The sequence below is a fragment of the Rhinatrema bivittatum genome, chromosome 1 (assembly GCF_901001135.1).
Source record: "Rhinatrema bivittatum chromosome 1, aRhiBiv1.1, whole genome shotgun sequence".
In the NCBI taxonomy this organism is placed as follows: domain Eukaryota; kingdom Metazoa; phylum Chordata; class Amphibia; order Gymnophiona; family Rhinatrematidae; genus Rhinatrema; species Rhinatrema bivittatum.
Window position 1 is genome coordinate 782,123,695 of NC_042615.1, and position 14,888 is coordinate 782,138,582.

At 43.7% G+C, this 14,888-nt stretch overlaps 1 protein-coding gene across 2 annotated transcripts in view; it reads left to right on the top strand.

Annotated features, from left to right (window-relative positions):
• CTIF (cap binding complex dependent translation initiation factor) overlaps positions 1-14,888 on the top strand; it is a 620,589-nt gene that overhangs the window by 524,763 nt on the left and 80,938 nt on the right. For both annotated transcript variants that reach the window (XM_029580299.1, XM_029580308.1), the window contains one exon: positions 14,181-14,336. In XM_029580299.1, coding sequence (XP_029436159.1) covers positions 14,181-14,336 — 156 coding nt within the window. The remainder of the gene's footprint in view (positions 1-14,180; positions 14,337-14,888) is intronic.

The following is a 14,888-nucleotide window of genomic DNA, read 5'->3' on the forward strand; positions in this document are numbered from 1 at the left end:
AACTGTCCTTCAATCCTTGATATTTGCCAAAATAGACTACTGCAGCGCTCTCTACACAGGCCTACCCAGCTCAACAACCAAGCCCTTACAGATGATACAGAACGCCGCAGCTAGAATTCTGACAAGCACCAAACGGAGAGACCATATTACGCCCATCCTCCGAAACCTACATTGGTTACCAGTCAATCACAGGGTTCTACACAAATCTCTAACTTTAATCCACAAATCTATTCATAATCTCCTCCAACTCGACCTCGAATTCCCATTCAAACTCCATACTTCAATCAGACCAATGAGAGAAACTTACAAAGGATCATTACAAGCCCTGCCAACTAAAGCCACACGACTCATCTTGACCAGGGACCGAGCTTTTTCTACAGCAGGACCAGCCATCTGGAACAACCTCCCCGCAGAACTCAGACTGGAACCTTGCCTGCCAACATTTAAGAAAAAACTCAAAACTTGGCTGTTCATACAAGCCTTCCCAGATCCATCAGACTCTCACTAGTTAACCAATCCGTTCATGAAAATGGAACTTCGCTCCCCCAATATGCTCCTCTTTCACTAGTTATCTACACTAATAAGTTAACTGGCTCTAGACCAGACTCGGACATGAATCACTGTAATTAATTTATTTACCCCCTTAGGGCCTTTCTTCTTCCAGCTGACTCAGCTTCCAAGTTCATGGTCCTTGTTTTATGTAACTTTTACTTTTTCACTTTGGTACTTTTTTGCTTCCTCTGATTATAAAGAGTTGTTACTATGTTATATTTATCTATCCCCTGTTCGATGTAAACCGACCTGATATGGTATTCTTCCTTGAAGGTCGGTATAGAAAAATGTTAAATAAATAAATAAATAACAAACACCCAATAATTAAAACTAATAAGGATTTTAAAAAGCCCCTGCTGTCCATACATGGGAGCTCTTAATTTCCAGTCACCCTGATATTGTCAAGGATTAGGAGGTTATCCTCTCTCTCTCACACATACTCACATGTCCATTCTCTCTCACACATACACTGTCACATACATACACATTCATGCTCTTATACCCACCATAACCTCTCGCTCTCACAGACACTGACACACTCTCATGCTCTAAGACACTCTCTCCCCCTCCACACACCCCCCCCACACAAACTCTTACTCCCCTGGATTTTCTCATACACACTCATGCTCTCAAAAACACACACACCCAGGCAAGCTCCCAGTCATTCTCACACACTGAAACTAACCCCCAGGCAGGCACTCATTCATTTTCACACCACTCCCTCACCATCCCCCAGGCATGCACCCATTCATTCTCACACACACAGACCCCCAGGCAGGCACCAATTCATTCTCACACACACACACACACACATACACCACACACAGGCAGGCACCTATTCTCACACATACAAACCCTAGGAAGACACCCATTCATTCTCATACACAGACACACCCTCAGGCAGGTACCCATGCATTCACACACATACACCCCCAGGCAGACTCCCATTCATACACATGTACACACTAAAGGCAGACCCTCTCTCTTTCTTTTGCCAGCAACCTCGGAGCCTCTCTCATTCCTCTGCTGCCATTGTCACTGATGCCGCATGGCTATTGGGGAGGCGCTGATTGCTGCTATTGGCACTGAAGCCCATTCTGCTGCCTCCTCTGTGCAGGCCCCGTGGGTTTCCACTTCCTCCATGTTGATCTCGTACATTGTGAGATCAGCATAGAGAAAGTGCTACTCTTGCACATTACCAAAGATTACTTGTGCCAATCAGTAAAAAGTAATTTTTTTTTTTTTTTTACCTTTGCTGTCTGATCTTAGTTTTCTAATCGGTTGGTCACAGGCTTTTTTGTTCCACCTCCCCTTTCTTATTTTTTTGCCAATTCCTTTCATATTGTCTTTTTTTCTATTTCTTTTCTCTCCATCTATCTTCTTCCCTCAAACATACAGTCAGGTTCTCATTCTCACATGCTTTCTCTCTCTCTCACACACACACACACAGTCTCTCACTCTCACATGCTCTCTCTCATACAATCATTCATACACAGTCTCTGTCTTGGACATGCTGTCTGACTCTCACAAACCCAGGCTCTCTCTCACTCCCACATGCTGTCTTGCTCAAGCACAGGCTCTCACTGTCACATGCTCTCTCTCATACAATCATTCATACACACAGGCTCTCACTGTCACATGCTGTCTCTCTCACACACACACAGGCTCTCACATGCTGTCTCTGCAAACATTCAGGTCCTCACTCCCAAACACAATTTCTCAACTCATCTCATACACACACACAATCTCAACTCATCTCATACAAAAACTCTACGGGCCCTCAGCCTCTTTCTTACCTCTGAGCCTCCTCTTCACGGGTCGCTGCAGGATGGGCTCTGCAGCTTTGATCTTCTCGGGTCGATCCGCGGCGGCCCTGATCTTCTCGGACCAATCCGCGGTGGGGACCCTGCTACCGGGCCTCCTCCTCTTCTCAGCCCGCTGCAACAATGCTGTTCCTCTTCTGCACGCGGCTGATGCGCCTCCTCCTTTCTGCCCGTGCGGCTCCGGCAACATTTTTCTTCCAGGGACGTGTAGGCAGGAAGGAGGAGGAGCATCTGCACGTTTAGACGTGACCTTTTTCTTCGGGCCATGGTGATGTGAGCTCCACCACGTCCCTGCCGATCTTCCTGCTGTGTGTCTCTGGCACACAGCACAGCGATACTTCACTGCTCAGCCGCCAGTGAGATAAGTTTCACCGGTGGCCGCATTGGCTCCCACTTGCCGGTGTGTCACGTGCACCGGGCTTGCGCAACACACCGGCACACTGCAGGCGACACACTAAAGTGTCGCGACACACACTTTGGAAAACTCTGCACTAAAGTGTCGCAACACACACTTTGGAAAGCCCTGCTCTAGCTTTTAGGGATCCACAGTATTTATCCTATGCCCCTTTGAATTCTTTCACAGTTTTTGTCTTCACCACCTTCTCTGGAAAGGCATTCCAGGCATCCACCACACTCTCTGTGAAGAAATATTTCCTGAAGTTGATTCTGAGTCATCCTCCCTGGAGTTTCATTTTGTAACTTCTTGTTCTACTGATTTCTTTCCAATGGAAAAGGTTTGTCGAATGTGCATCACTAAAACCTTTCAGGTATCTGAAGATCTGTATCATATCTTCCCTGCACCTCCTTTCTTCCAGGGTATACATATTCAGATCCTTCAGCCTCACCTCACAGGTCTTCTCATCTAGACCCCACATCATTTCGGTTGCTCTTCTCTACACTTCCTCCATCCTTACTTTGTCCTTCTTGAGATATGGACTCCAGAAATGAGCACAGTACTCTAAGTGATGCCTCACCAAGGACCTGTACAAGGGCATTATTACCTCCTTTTTCTTACTGGTTATTACTCTTTCTATGCAGCCCAGCATTTTTTCTGGCTTTAGCTATCGCCTTGTCACATTGCCTTGCCATCTTCAGATCTCCAGACACTATTACCCCCAAATCCTTCTCTTGGTCCATGTACATCAGTTTTTCACCCCCTATCACATACAGCTCTTTTGGATTACCGCACCTCAGATGCATGACTCTGCACTTCTTGGCATTGAATCCTAGCTGCCAAATCTTTGACCACTCTTCCAGCTTTCTTAAATCCCTTTTTACTCTCTCTACTCCTTCAGGCATGTCCACTCTATTGCAGAGCTTAGTATCCGCAAATAGACAAATTTTATTTTCTATCCCTTCCGCAATTTCGCTCACAAAGATATTGAACAGAACCAGTCCCAAAACTGAACCCTGTAGCACTTCACTTAACAAGGTTTTCTCTTCAGAGTAGGTTACATTCACTCCGTCTCCTATCAGTCAACCAGTTTGTAATCCATGCCTCCACCTTGGCACTCACTTCCAAGCTTCTCATTTTATTTATAAACCTCCTGTGGGACCATATCAAAAGCTTTGCTGAAATTCAAGTAGATCACATCGAGCCCTCTTCCTCGATCCAATTCTCTAGTCACCCGATCAAAAAAATCAATCAGATTTGTCTGACAGGCCCTTCCCTTGGTGAATGCATGCTGCCTCGGGTCCAGCAACCCACCAGATTGTAGATAGTTCACTATCCTTTCCTTCAGCAGAGTCTCCATTAATTTTCCCACCACTAGGTGATGCTAATCAGTCTGTAGTTTCCAGCCTCCTCTCTTCTACTACTCTTGTGAAGCGAGACCTCCACCGCTCTTCTTCAGTCCCACGGCACCATTCCTGTTTCCAGGGATCTATTTAGCAGGTCCTTCAGTGGACCCGCCAGCACATCTCTGAGCTCTCATAGTATCCTGGGTTGTATCTCATCTGGCCCCATGGCCTTGTCCACATTGTTTGTCTATCTCCTCTCATACATTCTCTTCTGTAAATAGAGTTTCGTCTTCTCCGTCCCCATCTACAGTCTTGTTAACCAGCAAAGGTCCTTCTCCAGGGTCTTCTTTAGTGAATACCGAACTGAAGTATTTGTTTAATATTTCTGCCATTTCTTTGTAGCTCTATGCACATTGTTCTTTGTCACCTTTCAGTTTCACTATACCACTTCTTACCTCCCTTCTTTCACTGATATATCTGAAAAATGTTTTGTCTACTCACTTTACCTCTTTGGCCATCCTTTCTTCCACTTGACCTTTTGCTTTCCTTATTTCTTTCTTCGTCTCCCTCATTTTTCACAGATAATCTTCCCTGTGTTCCTTTTTTGAGGATCATTTATACTTCTTGAATGATATTCTTTTTGCTTTTATTTTTTCAGCCACCTCCTTAGAGAACCAGATTGGTTTCTTTTTCCTCTTACTCTTGTTTACTTTTCTAATATATAAGATTGGCAAGAATCAGCAAACCTACTGACTATCTGAAGTTGTACACTTGTGTTGGCATGAATAATACTGCTAGGAACCACGCAGAGCACCTTTCCTAAAGCAACTGGTGGTCAACCAGGTCAAAAGCACTCGATAGATCTAACAGGATCAAGAGTAATGACTGACCATTGTTTAACTGACAAATAATGTCATCAGCCAAAATGTCCAGGTGGATATATGAAACCTCATAAGGAAGGTATAATTCCAAGGAGAAAAGGTCATAAAAAGTCCCAGTTATTCAAGTTAGCTTATATTTATTCCAATAGAATAAAAATGCTCCAGAACAGTTCGTATCAACAATTCTATATCAGAAAATTATTATTCCACTCCCTATTAGCAAATTTCCAAAGTATATCACAGTCCTCAAAAACCATTTTGACAGTTGTACTGAGATTTTCTGTTTTCTCCTACATGGCTCCGTCTATGTCCCCCCGAAGAAGCCTTCCAGTGGGGGACTTAATCTGAACATCTCAACTTTTATGTGGACTGTGATATAGTTTGGACATTTGCTAATGTAGAGTAGAGTAAGAACTGATATTGAATTGTTGATATTGAACTGTTCTGGAGCACCTTTACTCTGTTGGAATAAATTTAAGCTAACTTGAATAACTGGGAATTTTTTGTACTTTTCCTCACACTCTTCGCTCCTTGCATAACAAGAGTAGTCAAGGATAACAAGACTGACTTGTGCTATGTCCCGGCTAAAGCCTGATTGAATATCAGGCAAAGTGCCCCTATGTTCCAAGTAAGTTAATTGTCCAAGCACAGCTTTTTCTACACTTTTTTACACTTAGTCACATCTAATCAGGCTTCTTTAGAATTGGTCCTACTACCAAGGTTTTCAAACAGGTAGACATTCCACTTGCATCAAGGCATTTAGAATGTCCTCCAACCATTCCAAGAGAAATGCTCGTTCAAGTATGGCAAGCAGGGACCCGAGGGCAACCTGATGGGAACATACCATAACCTAGGTGATGTCTCTGCAGTGACCTTATACAGAGGCATTTTTGCGTCCTCTTTTTTTTGGGGGGGGGGGGGGGGGGGGGTTGGTAATGCCTTTCACTATGCAGCCTGGCATAACTTTATTGCCACCTGCTCTCTTCATCCTGTGAGAATTTCCTACCCATATGGAGAAGCGACTCAGATTGACATTTTAAGTAGGAAAAGCCCTTGAGATGTTGGAGACGAAGTTTACTGTTCTTATATACTGTACATGGACTAAATTATATTTTGTTCACTTCTGTTTCAAAGGGATAGCATCCAATCCATTTAAGCTGGTAAAAAAATATTTATATACTGTATATTTGAGCATGATTGTAGCTGGTTGAATCATTATTGGCAGGTTTAACTATCTTCCTGCAATAGAATCCTAAAATATTAAATGTATTTACTTTGGTGTGGGTAGGGAAGCCTATAATGGCAGCTCTACTCACATTTTACATTGATTTTTTGGAGATGCTGTCTTGAAATTGTGCTTTTTTTTTTCTGCTATCCTTTTACAGTCTTACAAAGATAAGGCTAAAGACTCTGTCAGCTTGCACATGCTTAGGGGCAGATACAGAGGGGCAAGGGAGGGAGACAACTGAAGACAGGGGCAGTGACATGGCGGACAGGGGCAACTGGGTAAACTCTGTGGCCAAGAGGGTTTTATCTTCTGACAGTTAATGTTGCCTTGCAAATTTTATTCCAGAGGGAGATTTCTAGCCTGCAAATAAAATGCAAGCAACACTGTAGTATTCCTCCCCTCAGCATTAAAAATGATAATCTTTATGATATGCTCAATATTAGAAATTGTGAATAATTATTCTTCTATTCATAAAAATCAAGTTGTGGCAAAAAGAATATTCTCTTTTACTTTTCTCCTAACATGAGTCTGAATGGGTCTTTTTAACATGGAATGCGAACTTATCAAGAGTTACCATAAGTTAGTAAACATTGGACTTGTTCTTTAATTTTTGTAAGCAACGAGTAATCACATGCTCAGGATTTTAGTTATTCTCTCTTGCAAACTAAGGGGGTCATTTATCAAAGTGCTATATGGCGTTTTCGCATGCGTTAAGGCGTTTTCGCATGCGAAAAACACCTTTAACGCATGCGAAAATGCCTTAACGCATGGTGCAATGCAAATGAGAAAAAGGGGAGGATATTGGGGCAGGATTTTTGGCCAAGTGGGCTAGGCTCACAGTTTTGTGAAGCCGTATCTCATGACTTTAATGTGAATTTTAACTACACCTTTTTCATTTGCATAAAGCTGTGCGATAGGACTTTATTGCACATTGCGATGTTTTTGCACATGCTGTTTTAAGCTCCTGGAGAGCCAGCCTAGCTATCAGGGCCCTCCTACCACCACTGGGGGGGAGGGGGGAAGAGAGAGAGAGAGAGAGAGCGAGAGAGCCTAGCTGTAATGCCCTCACACCATATAGGTATTTATATCTTTATGGGAGGCCCACCTAGTCACGCGAGGTGAGGTTTAGGTATTAGTGTAGGGGTTAGGGGCCACTTTGATATTCAAAGTGAGATGTATGAACAGAACAGTGCACTCTTGTGAAGATTTGATGACCTTCAGAGTGAGGAAACTCACCCAAAGATGAGATTTGTGCAGTGTTCTTTCAACCTAGCTTGATCTTACCCAGGTAGAGAGTCCATCAAGCTAGGTTGAGAGAACATTACACAAATCTCATCTTTGGGTGAGTTTCCTCATTCCGAAGGTCCCCCCAGTGGTTGTATGTAGGAAATTAAACAATTCTGACACATCACAAAATACGAAAAAGTTATCACAATTTGCGCTAAGATAGCTTCGTATAGGTATTAGCGCAAATTGCGATAAACTACCTATTACCATAAAACACACCCCTTTTCCTATCACATGCGATATTTAGTGCATTTTGATAAATCCAGGCCTAAGGGCCTTATTCAAGAAAGAGCTTTTTCACATTTTGTGCTTATGAAAAGAAAAATACAATGAATAAAGTTCCTAAATTGTTAATTTTATAACTCCCCATATAGCAGGAAAGTCTGCCTGTACATTTAGTGGCAGACTTTACTGAGGATTTTGACAAGAGGACAGATGGGGGTGGGGTAGATACCACCACATTTACAGAAGACTGAGTTTGGTGCAACTCACAAAATTGAAAGTGGACAAGGCCATGGGGCCAGATAAAATACATCCCAGGATACTAAGGGGGCAAAGAGACTGCTGATGGTTCCACAGAAGGACCTGTTCAATAGATCCTTGGAGATGGAAATGGTGCCACAAGATTGGAACATGGTGGATGTGGCCCCACTTCACAGAAGTGGTAGCAGAGAGGAGATTGGATACTGCAAGCTGTTTAGCCTTACCTTGGTGGTGGGAAAATGATTGGAGATGCTGCTGAAGAAAAGGAATCCAAAGCAATATGGTTTTACCAGAGGAAGGTTGTGCCAAATGAACCTGCTATTTTTTTATTAAGCGACTAGAAAATTAGGTCAGGGAAGTGCACTTGATGTGGTTTACTTATATTTCAGCAAAACTTTTGATACTTTCCCGCATAGGAGGATCATGAATAAAACGAGAAGCCTGGGAGTGGGTCCCAAGGTGGTGGAATAAATTGCAAATTGATTGACAGACAACAGCTTGTAATGATAAATGGAACCTGCTCAAAAGAGAGAATGGTGATACGTGCAGTGCCTCAAGAGTCTAATCTGGGACATGTTGTATTTTTGGGGGTTTTTTTCTTTTTTTCAAATATTTAACATACATCCAAGAATAATCTTGTACAATAATTGAGGCAATACAAAGAAAACAAAATTTAGGCAATTCTCACATTCGATACATAATGTACCCCTTAATCCAAGGAAATCAGAGAGGTCACAAGAGAAAAAGCGAAATTTTCCAAGGCAATCAGTAAGAAAAAACAACTGAGAGATGTAGCCATTTACTTCATGCACCGTTAACCATTACTTCCTTGAGCATGAGAATCTAGAAAGGTGCGGAGCTGAGATGGTTCGAAAAATATATAAGTAGCATTTTGAATTTTCAAGTAACATTTACAGGGATATCTTAATATGAAATGCCCCCCTTTAGCAACCACTTCATTATGCATAGCTAAACATTTCTTACGGCATTATTGAGTGTTTCTAGTAAGATCTGGATATATCCATATCTTTTGACCGTAAAACATAGATAAATGGTTAAGGAAATAACACTTCAATACATTTTTCTGTCAGCTTGAAATGCAAAGTTCACCTAAAGGGAACCTCTCTTTTTTATTCCCAAAGATTGAGATAGTTCCAAAATAGTAGAAATATCCAATATTTGATCTTGATCTTAAACTTGAATTTCTTCTTCTCTTTCTTCAGTGAAAGATGGCAAATAGTAAGCCTTTACTATTAGTGGTAGAGCCTCCTTAGGAATCTTCAATACTTGAGTAGTATAATTTTTAAAGAATTCTATAGGTGAAATTATCCTTATAATGGGGAAATTTAGAACTCTTAAGTTCAGGCTTCTAGACAGATTTTCCAAATTCTCCAATTTTTTCTCATGAACTTGCTCTGCTTGAAGAAGAGAAGTTTAAACTTTTTCCACATCCGCAATCCGGGTTCCAAACGCTTCCAATTCTGATGAAATCTTGTTTATAGAAACAGCATTTACTTGTGTTTGAGTGTTAGTGACCAAAAAAGCTTTTGTTAAAGTCGATATGGACGCCTTTAATGTAACCAAGGCCTGGAGGTTTTTTTAAGGGGAGGTTTAATCGATAAGGCAATATCTTCCCTCAGCTTACTCGCAACCCTGAACCTTCTGCTCTTTCAGGCACTGAAGAATAAAGACCTAAGGCTGGGTTAATAATAGCTGAATCCACATGCCCATTGGACAAAATTGCATCACAAACTGCCCTGATCCGTACTACTTCAGCCTCTCCAGTCAATTTTTCTCTCCCTTCTCTTCCTTCCCGCTCTAAATTCGCTTCCCCCCCCCCCCCGAAATACCTCTTGGGGGGGTTGAAGAGCCTTCCGGTGTCGAAAGAAGGATTTGTGAGGGAGGAATTGGTGTGCTCGGTGCGCTGGTGGTTAGTGAGATGGCCTCAGCCAGCAGGGATGGCGTTCGCTCCCCGCCCTCCTCCGCAGCGGCTTGCACTCCCGGTGCTTCAATTTGCGTTCCTGTAAAAAAGTTGTCAATCCGAGGTTGGTTACCTCCACAGAGGGAGCGTTTGCTATACTGTCCCTCAGCTTCATCTTCCGCTTCGTATGAGGCATAGGAAATCAATTTAAAGAACAAAGTTGTAGGAAAACTCAGCGGAGCGTCTTACAGGAGCTCTCAATCGGTGGCCATCTTGTGTCCACATGTTGTGTTTAATATCGTTGTGATCAATATTGCGTAGGAGTTAGAAAGTACATTTTGTCTTTTGTGGATGTCACTAAGATCTACAACAGGGTAGACACTCCTGAAAGAGAGAGAGAATTTGAAGCAATCTAAGAAAACTGACTGGTTGAAAGTTTGGCAGTTAGGATTCAATGTCAAAAAGTGCAGAGTCATGCAGTTGGGGTACAGTAACACAAAGAAGCTATACGTGATGGGGAAGGGGTCCCAAAGATTGATGTGTACAGACTGGAAAAGAGACTGTAGGGTTACAGTGTTTGATGATCTGAAGGTGACAAGGCAGTGACTCAGGCCAGAGGGATTCTAGGGTGCATAGATAGAGGCATAACCAGCAGGAAAAAGGAGGTGATAATGCATCTATACAGATCTTTGGTGAGGCCTCTCCTGTATTCAGTTTGGAGACTTTATTTCAAAAAGGAGAGAGACAGGATGGAAATGGTGCAGAGAAATTCAACCAAAATGGTATAGGGTCTGCATCAAAAGACTTATCAGATGAGACTGAAGGATCTAAATATGTATACCTTGGAGGGGAGGAGAAACAGGAGAGATATGATGCAGATGCACTAGAATCAAATTTTACTGATGGAAAGGAAATTGTAGAACCAGGAGTCATGATATGAAACTCCAAGGGAGTAGACTCAGGAACAACGCCGGGAAATATTTATTCATGGAAGAGGGGTGGTGGATGCATGGATTGCCCTCCCGGAAAGAGATGATGAAGACAAGAATGGTAATGGAATTCCAAAGAGTGAGGGATAAACCCAGAGGATCCCTAATGACTGGAGGATGGAATGAAGACAGGATAGCCTTTGTTAACTTTAGGTGTAACACTTCTGTACGATGGATAACCTGCATGGAGTGCCAGTTCCTACTCTTTACAACTTGCTGGACAGACTGCATTGACCATTTGGGTATTTATATGCTGTCATATACTTTGTTACTATGAGTTTCAAAGTGAACTTTTGCACATAAGTTCACTTTGAAAATGTGCTTGCAAGTGGCCAGGTAGATACAGAGATTCACCTCTTCCTCAGGTGGGAATTTGCATGCATGTAAGTGCCAACTCTGCCCCCTCACCCTCCGCCCACAGAATGCCTCATGCCAGTTCGCATAAACAGTACATGCAAAACCAGGTTGCACATTTACTTTTATGTGAACCGAGCCCTGCTCTATTTTGTAAGCTCCATTTGCATATATAAAACCAAGTTTTATGTGAATAAATGGCTTTAAAAATTCAGGCCTAAATGTATAGGATGGAGAATCTCTGCCATGCTGACCCTCAGATTGATGACTGTTAGAAAAATCCATGATTGGAACAGGACACTTGGAGAAAGGTTATGAAAACTGTCATGTTGAAGTCATGAAAAAGTGATATGTACCAACGGGCATGTCTAATGCAAAATGTACTAAACATACAGGATCCCAAAAATAATGATGAGAATTACAAGTTCTTATCATGATCACTTGTTTAAGAAACCAGTCTCTTCTTAGGTAGAGCCTGCCCCAACTTCTCGCATAAGCTCACATGGGAGGTCATGGGCCAACTCTTCACCATGCTCCTGGGTTCTTCCTAGGGGTGGGCAAGGAACAGTCTTTTATCGCTCTTAGAGTAATTCTGGAGCTCCTCTGTAAACAGCCCGCTGGAAAGAAAAAAAAACAACAACACATGCCACCACTGTTGTCCAAAAATAGAATCCTTTATTTGACTGCAGATAAAAACAAAAATCACAGTTGGTGCAATCAGATTTAATGTACATTCAATACAGAAGGAAAAGCTGCATTGCATCACAGGCTCGGTCAGTAGGAATTCTGCACACCCCTAGCAGCAGCTACTCTGCCAAGAAAAAAGCTCTCCTTTGCACTTCCCCTGGTACCGTCACTTCTGGATGCAGCACTCTTAGATCCAGTAGATGGATGCTTTCCTTAGTCAACAACTGTGGGGACCTTTCCCCCTGTTAGACAGTCTTCCCTCTTTGTCCAGCCTCTGAAGAAATCCCTCTCAGACAGAACAAGGAGTATGAGCTTAAGCCCCTTCTTCTTAGAGGCCTCTTCCTTTTCAGAATATCTCAGGTACCCACTTGTGGACCCCAAGACAAAGAGCTCCCTAGCCTGGCCAGCAAACTGCATTGGGTGTGCTTCATTTTTACAGGTTATTGATATCCATGGAAGCATGGCATGCGATCACAGTCCCCCATCTCTACAGGTCTCCTTCCATTATCCTGCCTCATCTTGCTTGCCTTGAGCTGTGTGTTTTGCATTTGTGTATGTGCAACCATTTCTGAGTCCCCGGTTATGCAAAGGGTTTCCCGGAATGGCTAGAGAAGATTGAGGCACGGAGCTGCTTTCAGGTGTTCTGATGCCGTTCTGTGCAGGAAATAGCAGTATGTCAATAAACAGAAGTTACAGTCAGGAAAGCAAGGTTTTAAAAGTCCAAGCAAAGACGGTGAAGCGTGGAGTTTTTTTTGCAGTAATGGGACACTACAGGAAGGTATTGTAGCAGCAAGTCATGGCCTCTGATGAATAGCTGGCAGCGTTCAGGAGCCAGGGACAAAGAGGATCAGAATATTTGATTATTTGGGAAAGCTGGATTGCCCATTTCCTTAGAAAAATAATGTTCAGTAGACTTTAGTTCCTCTGCCCACCCACCAACTCCCACAAGTCTTGTCTTTTACTTGCACATCATATAGATTATACTCCCTTCGGGGTAGGCCTGCCATGCTGTGTAACCAAAATCTATCTAAAGCACACCACTCAATACAGCGAACTGATCCAACTCAACCTAAACAATCTAGAGCAAAAATGCTAGGTCGCTGTCAATACTGAACTTATAAAGTGATAATGTAATATTTAAAGTGTTTTAATAAAGTATATCCCTACACAATGAATGGTATTGGTTTTATTTTAATATCTACAAATCATTTATCTGAATTCAGATAAATGATTTGTAGATATTAAAATAAAACCAATACCATTCATTGTGTAGGGATATACTTTATTAAAACACTTTAAATATTACATTATCACTTTATAAGTTCAGTATTGACAGCGACCTAGCATTTTTGCTCTAGATTGTTTATGCTGTGTAACCAGGCAGGGTTGGGTGGGAAGTTTATGCCTTTCTCCTGTACCAGTGTACTTACAAATAATCATTCCCCTAAATTATAGGGGCTTTTTTTTTTTCAAAAACTGAATAGCAATACAATCAACCCCTGCCCGCTGGGAAGTGCTCAGATGACGGGCAGGGATTTGGATCGGGCTTCCTCCACCAAGCCGCCTCTACCACCGATGATAGCGCACTAGGGACTGCTTTCTGCATACGATCGGACCACGTCGTCCCAATTCACCGCAGCTGCCTTCGCTGTAGCGGAGGGAAAATTGAGATCTTTCACAGCACGCGCTTTGCAGCCGAGGCGATTCCACAGGTCCCTGCCCTCCCCCCAGCTCCCAAACAGAAAGGCAGTGATGTTTCTAATGCTTGTACTTTTTCATGTATTGGTGCTGCCTGTCTGATTTGTTAACATTGTGCTTGCCAGAGCGTGGCTCACAGGACTGACTGAGTTCCTACCACTTGCCCAGTTTATTTTGGGGGCTGGGGGGGGGGGGGGGAGAGGAGGAGTGAGATTCCTGCAGAACCCTTATGTGCCCCATGAACGCTGTCCCCCCTATCATTAAGAGAAACGTGAGGCTCGGTAGCAGAGAACCCATGCGGTCAGGGCAGGATTCGCTTGGTGTGTTTGTGTGCAAAATCTGCCTCTTCCCCTTCCTTCACTTTCAGAGCTGCCGGGCTGACCTCTGCAGCCATTTCCCTATTTCTTTATCAGATCTCGGTTTCGGGTTCCTCTTTTCTCTCTCCTTCCCCCAAGACCCTCCTTGCTCAGAAAGGTGGTTTGAGTTTTTTGTGGTTTGTTTTTTTCTTGCTTGCTAATTCCGTTTCTTGTGTTGCAGAAAGATTTCACGGTACGGGAGGAGCTGCGGCGGAGTGATGTGGAGCGCTGGCTGGGGTTCATCACCTTTCTCTGTGAAGTGTTTGGCACCATGAAGAGCAGTACAGGGGAACCTTTTCGGGTACTCGTCTGCCCCATATATACCTGCCTCAGGGAGGTAATGGCTTTACTCCTTACAGTTTGAGCTAAATGTACAATTGTTTGAAGCTGCTAAAAACATAAAGGCCAGCATACCCAAAGTGTTTTAAGGAGAACGCAGCATTAATGCATATTAAACTCGTGTGAACTCATGCCAGTGCATGCTTAGGGGCGGATTTTCAGAGCCCTGCTCGCCTAAATCCGCCTAAATCCGGGCCCTGCGCGCCGGTGCGCCTATGTTCAATAGGCCTATCGGCGTGCGCAGACCCCGGGACTCGCGTAAGTCCCGGGGTTTTCCGAGGGGGGCGTGTCGGGGGGGCGGGCCCGAGCCGCGCGGCGTTTTGGGGGCGTCGGCAGCATTTTGGGGGCGGGCCCGGGGGCGTGGTTATGGCCCGGGATGGTCCGGGGGTGTGGCCGCGCCCTCCGGACCCGCCCCCAGGTTGCGTCCCGGCGCGCTAGCGGCCCGCTGGCGCGCGGGGATTTACGCCTCCCTCCAGGAGGCGTAAATCCCCCGACAAAGGTAAGGAGGGGGTTAGGTAGAGGAAGGGAGGGGAAGGTGAGGGGAGGGCAT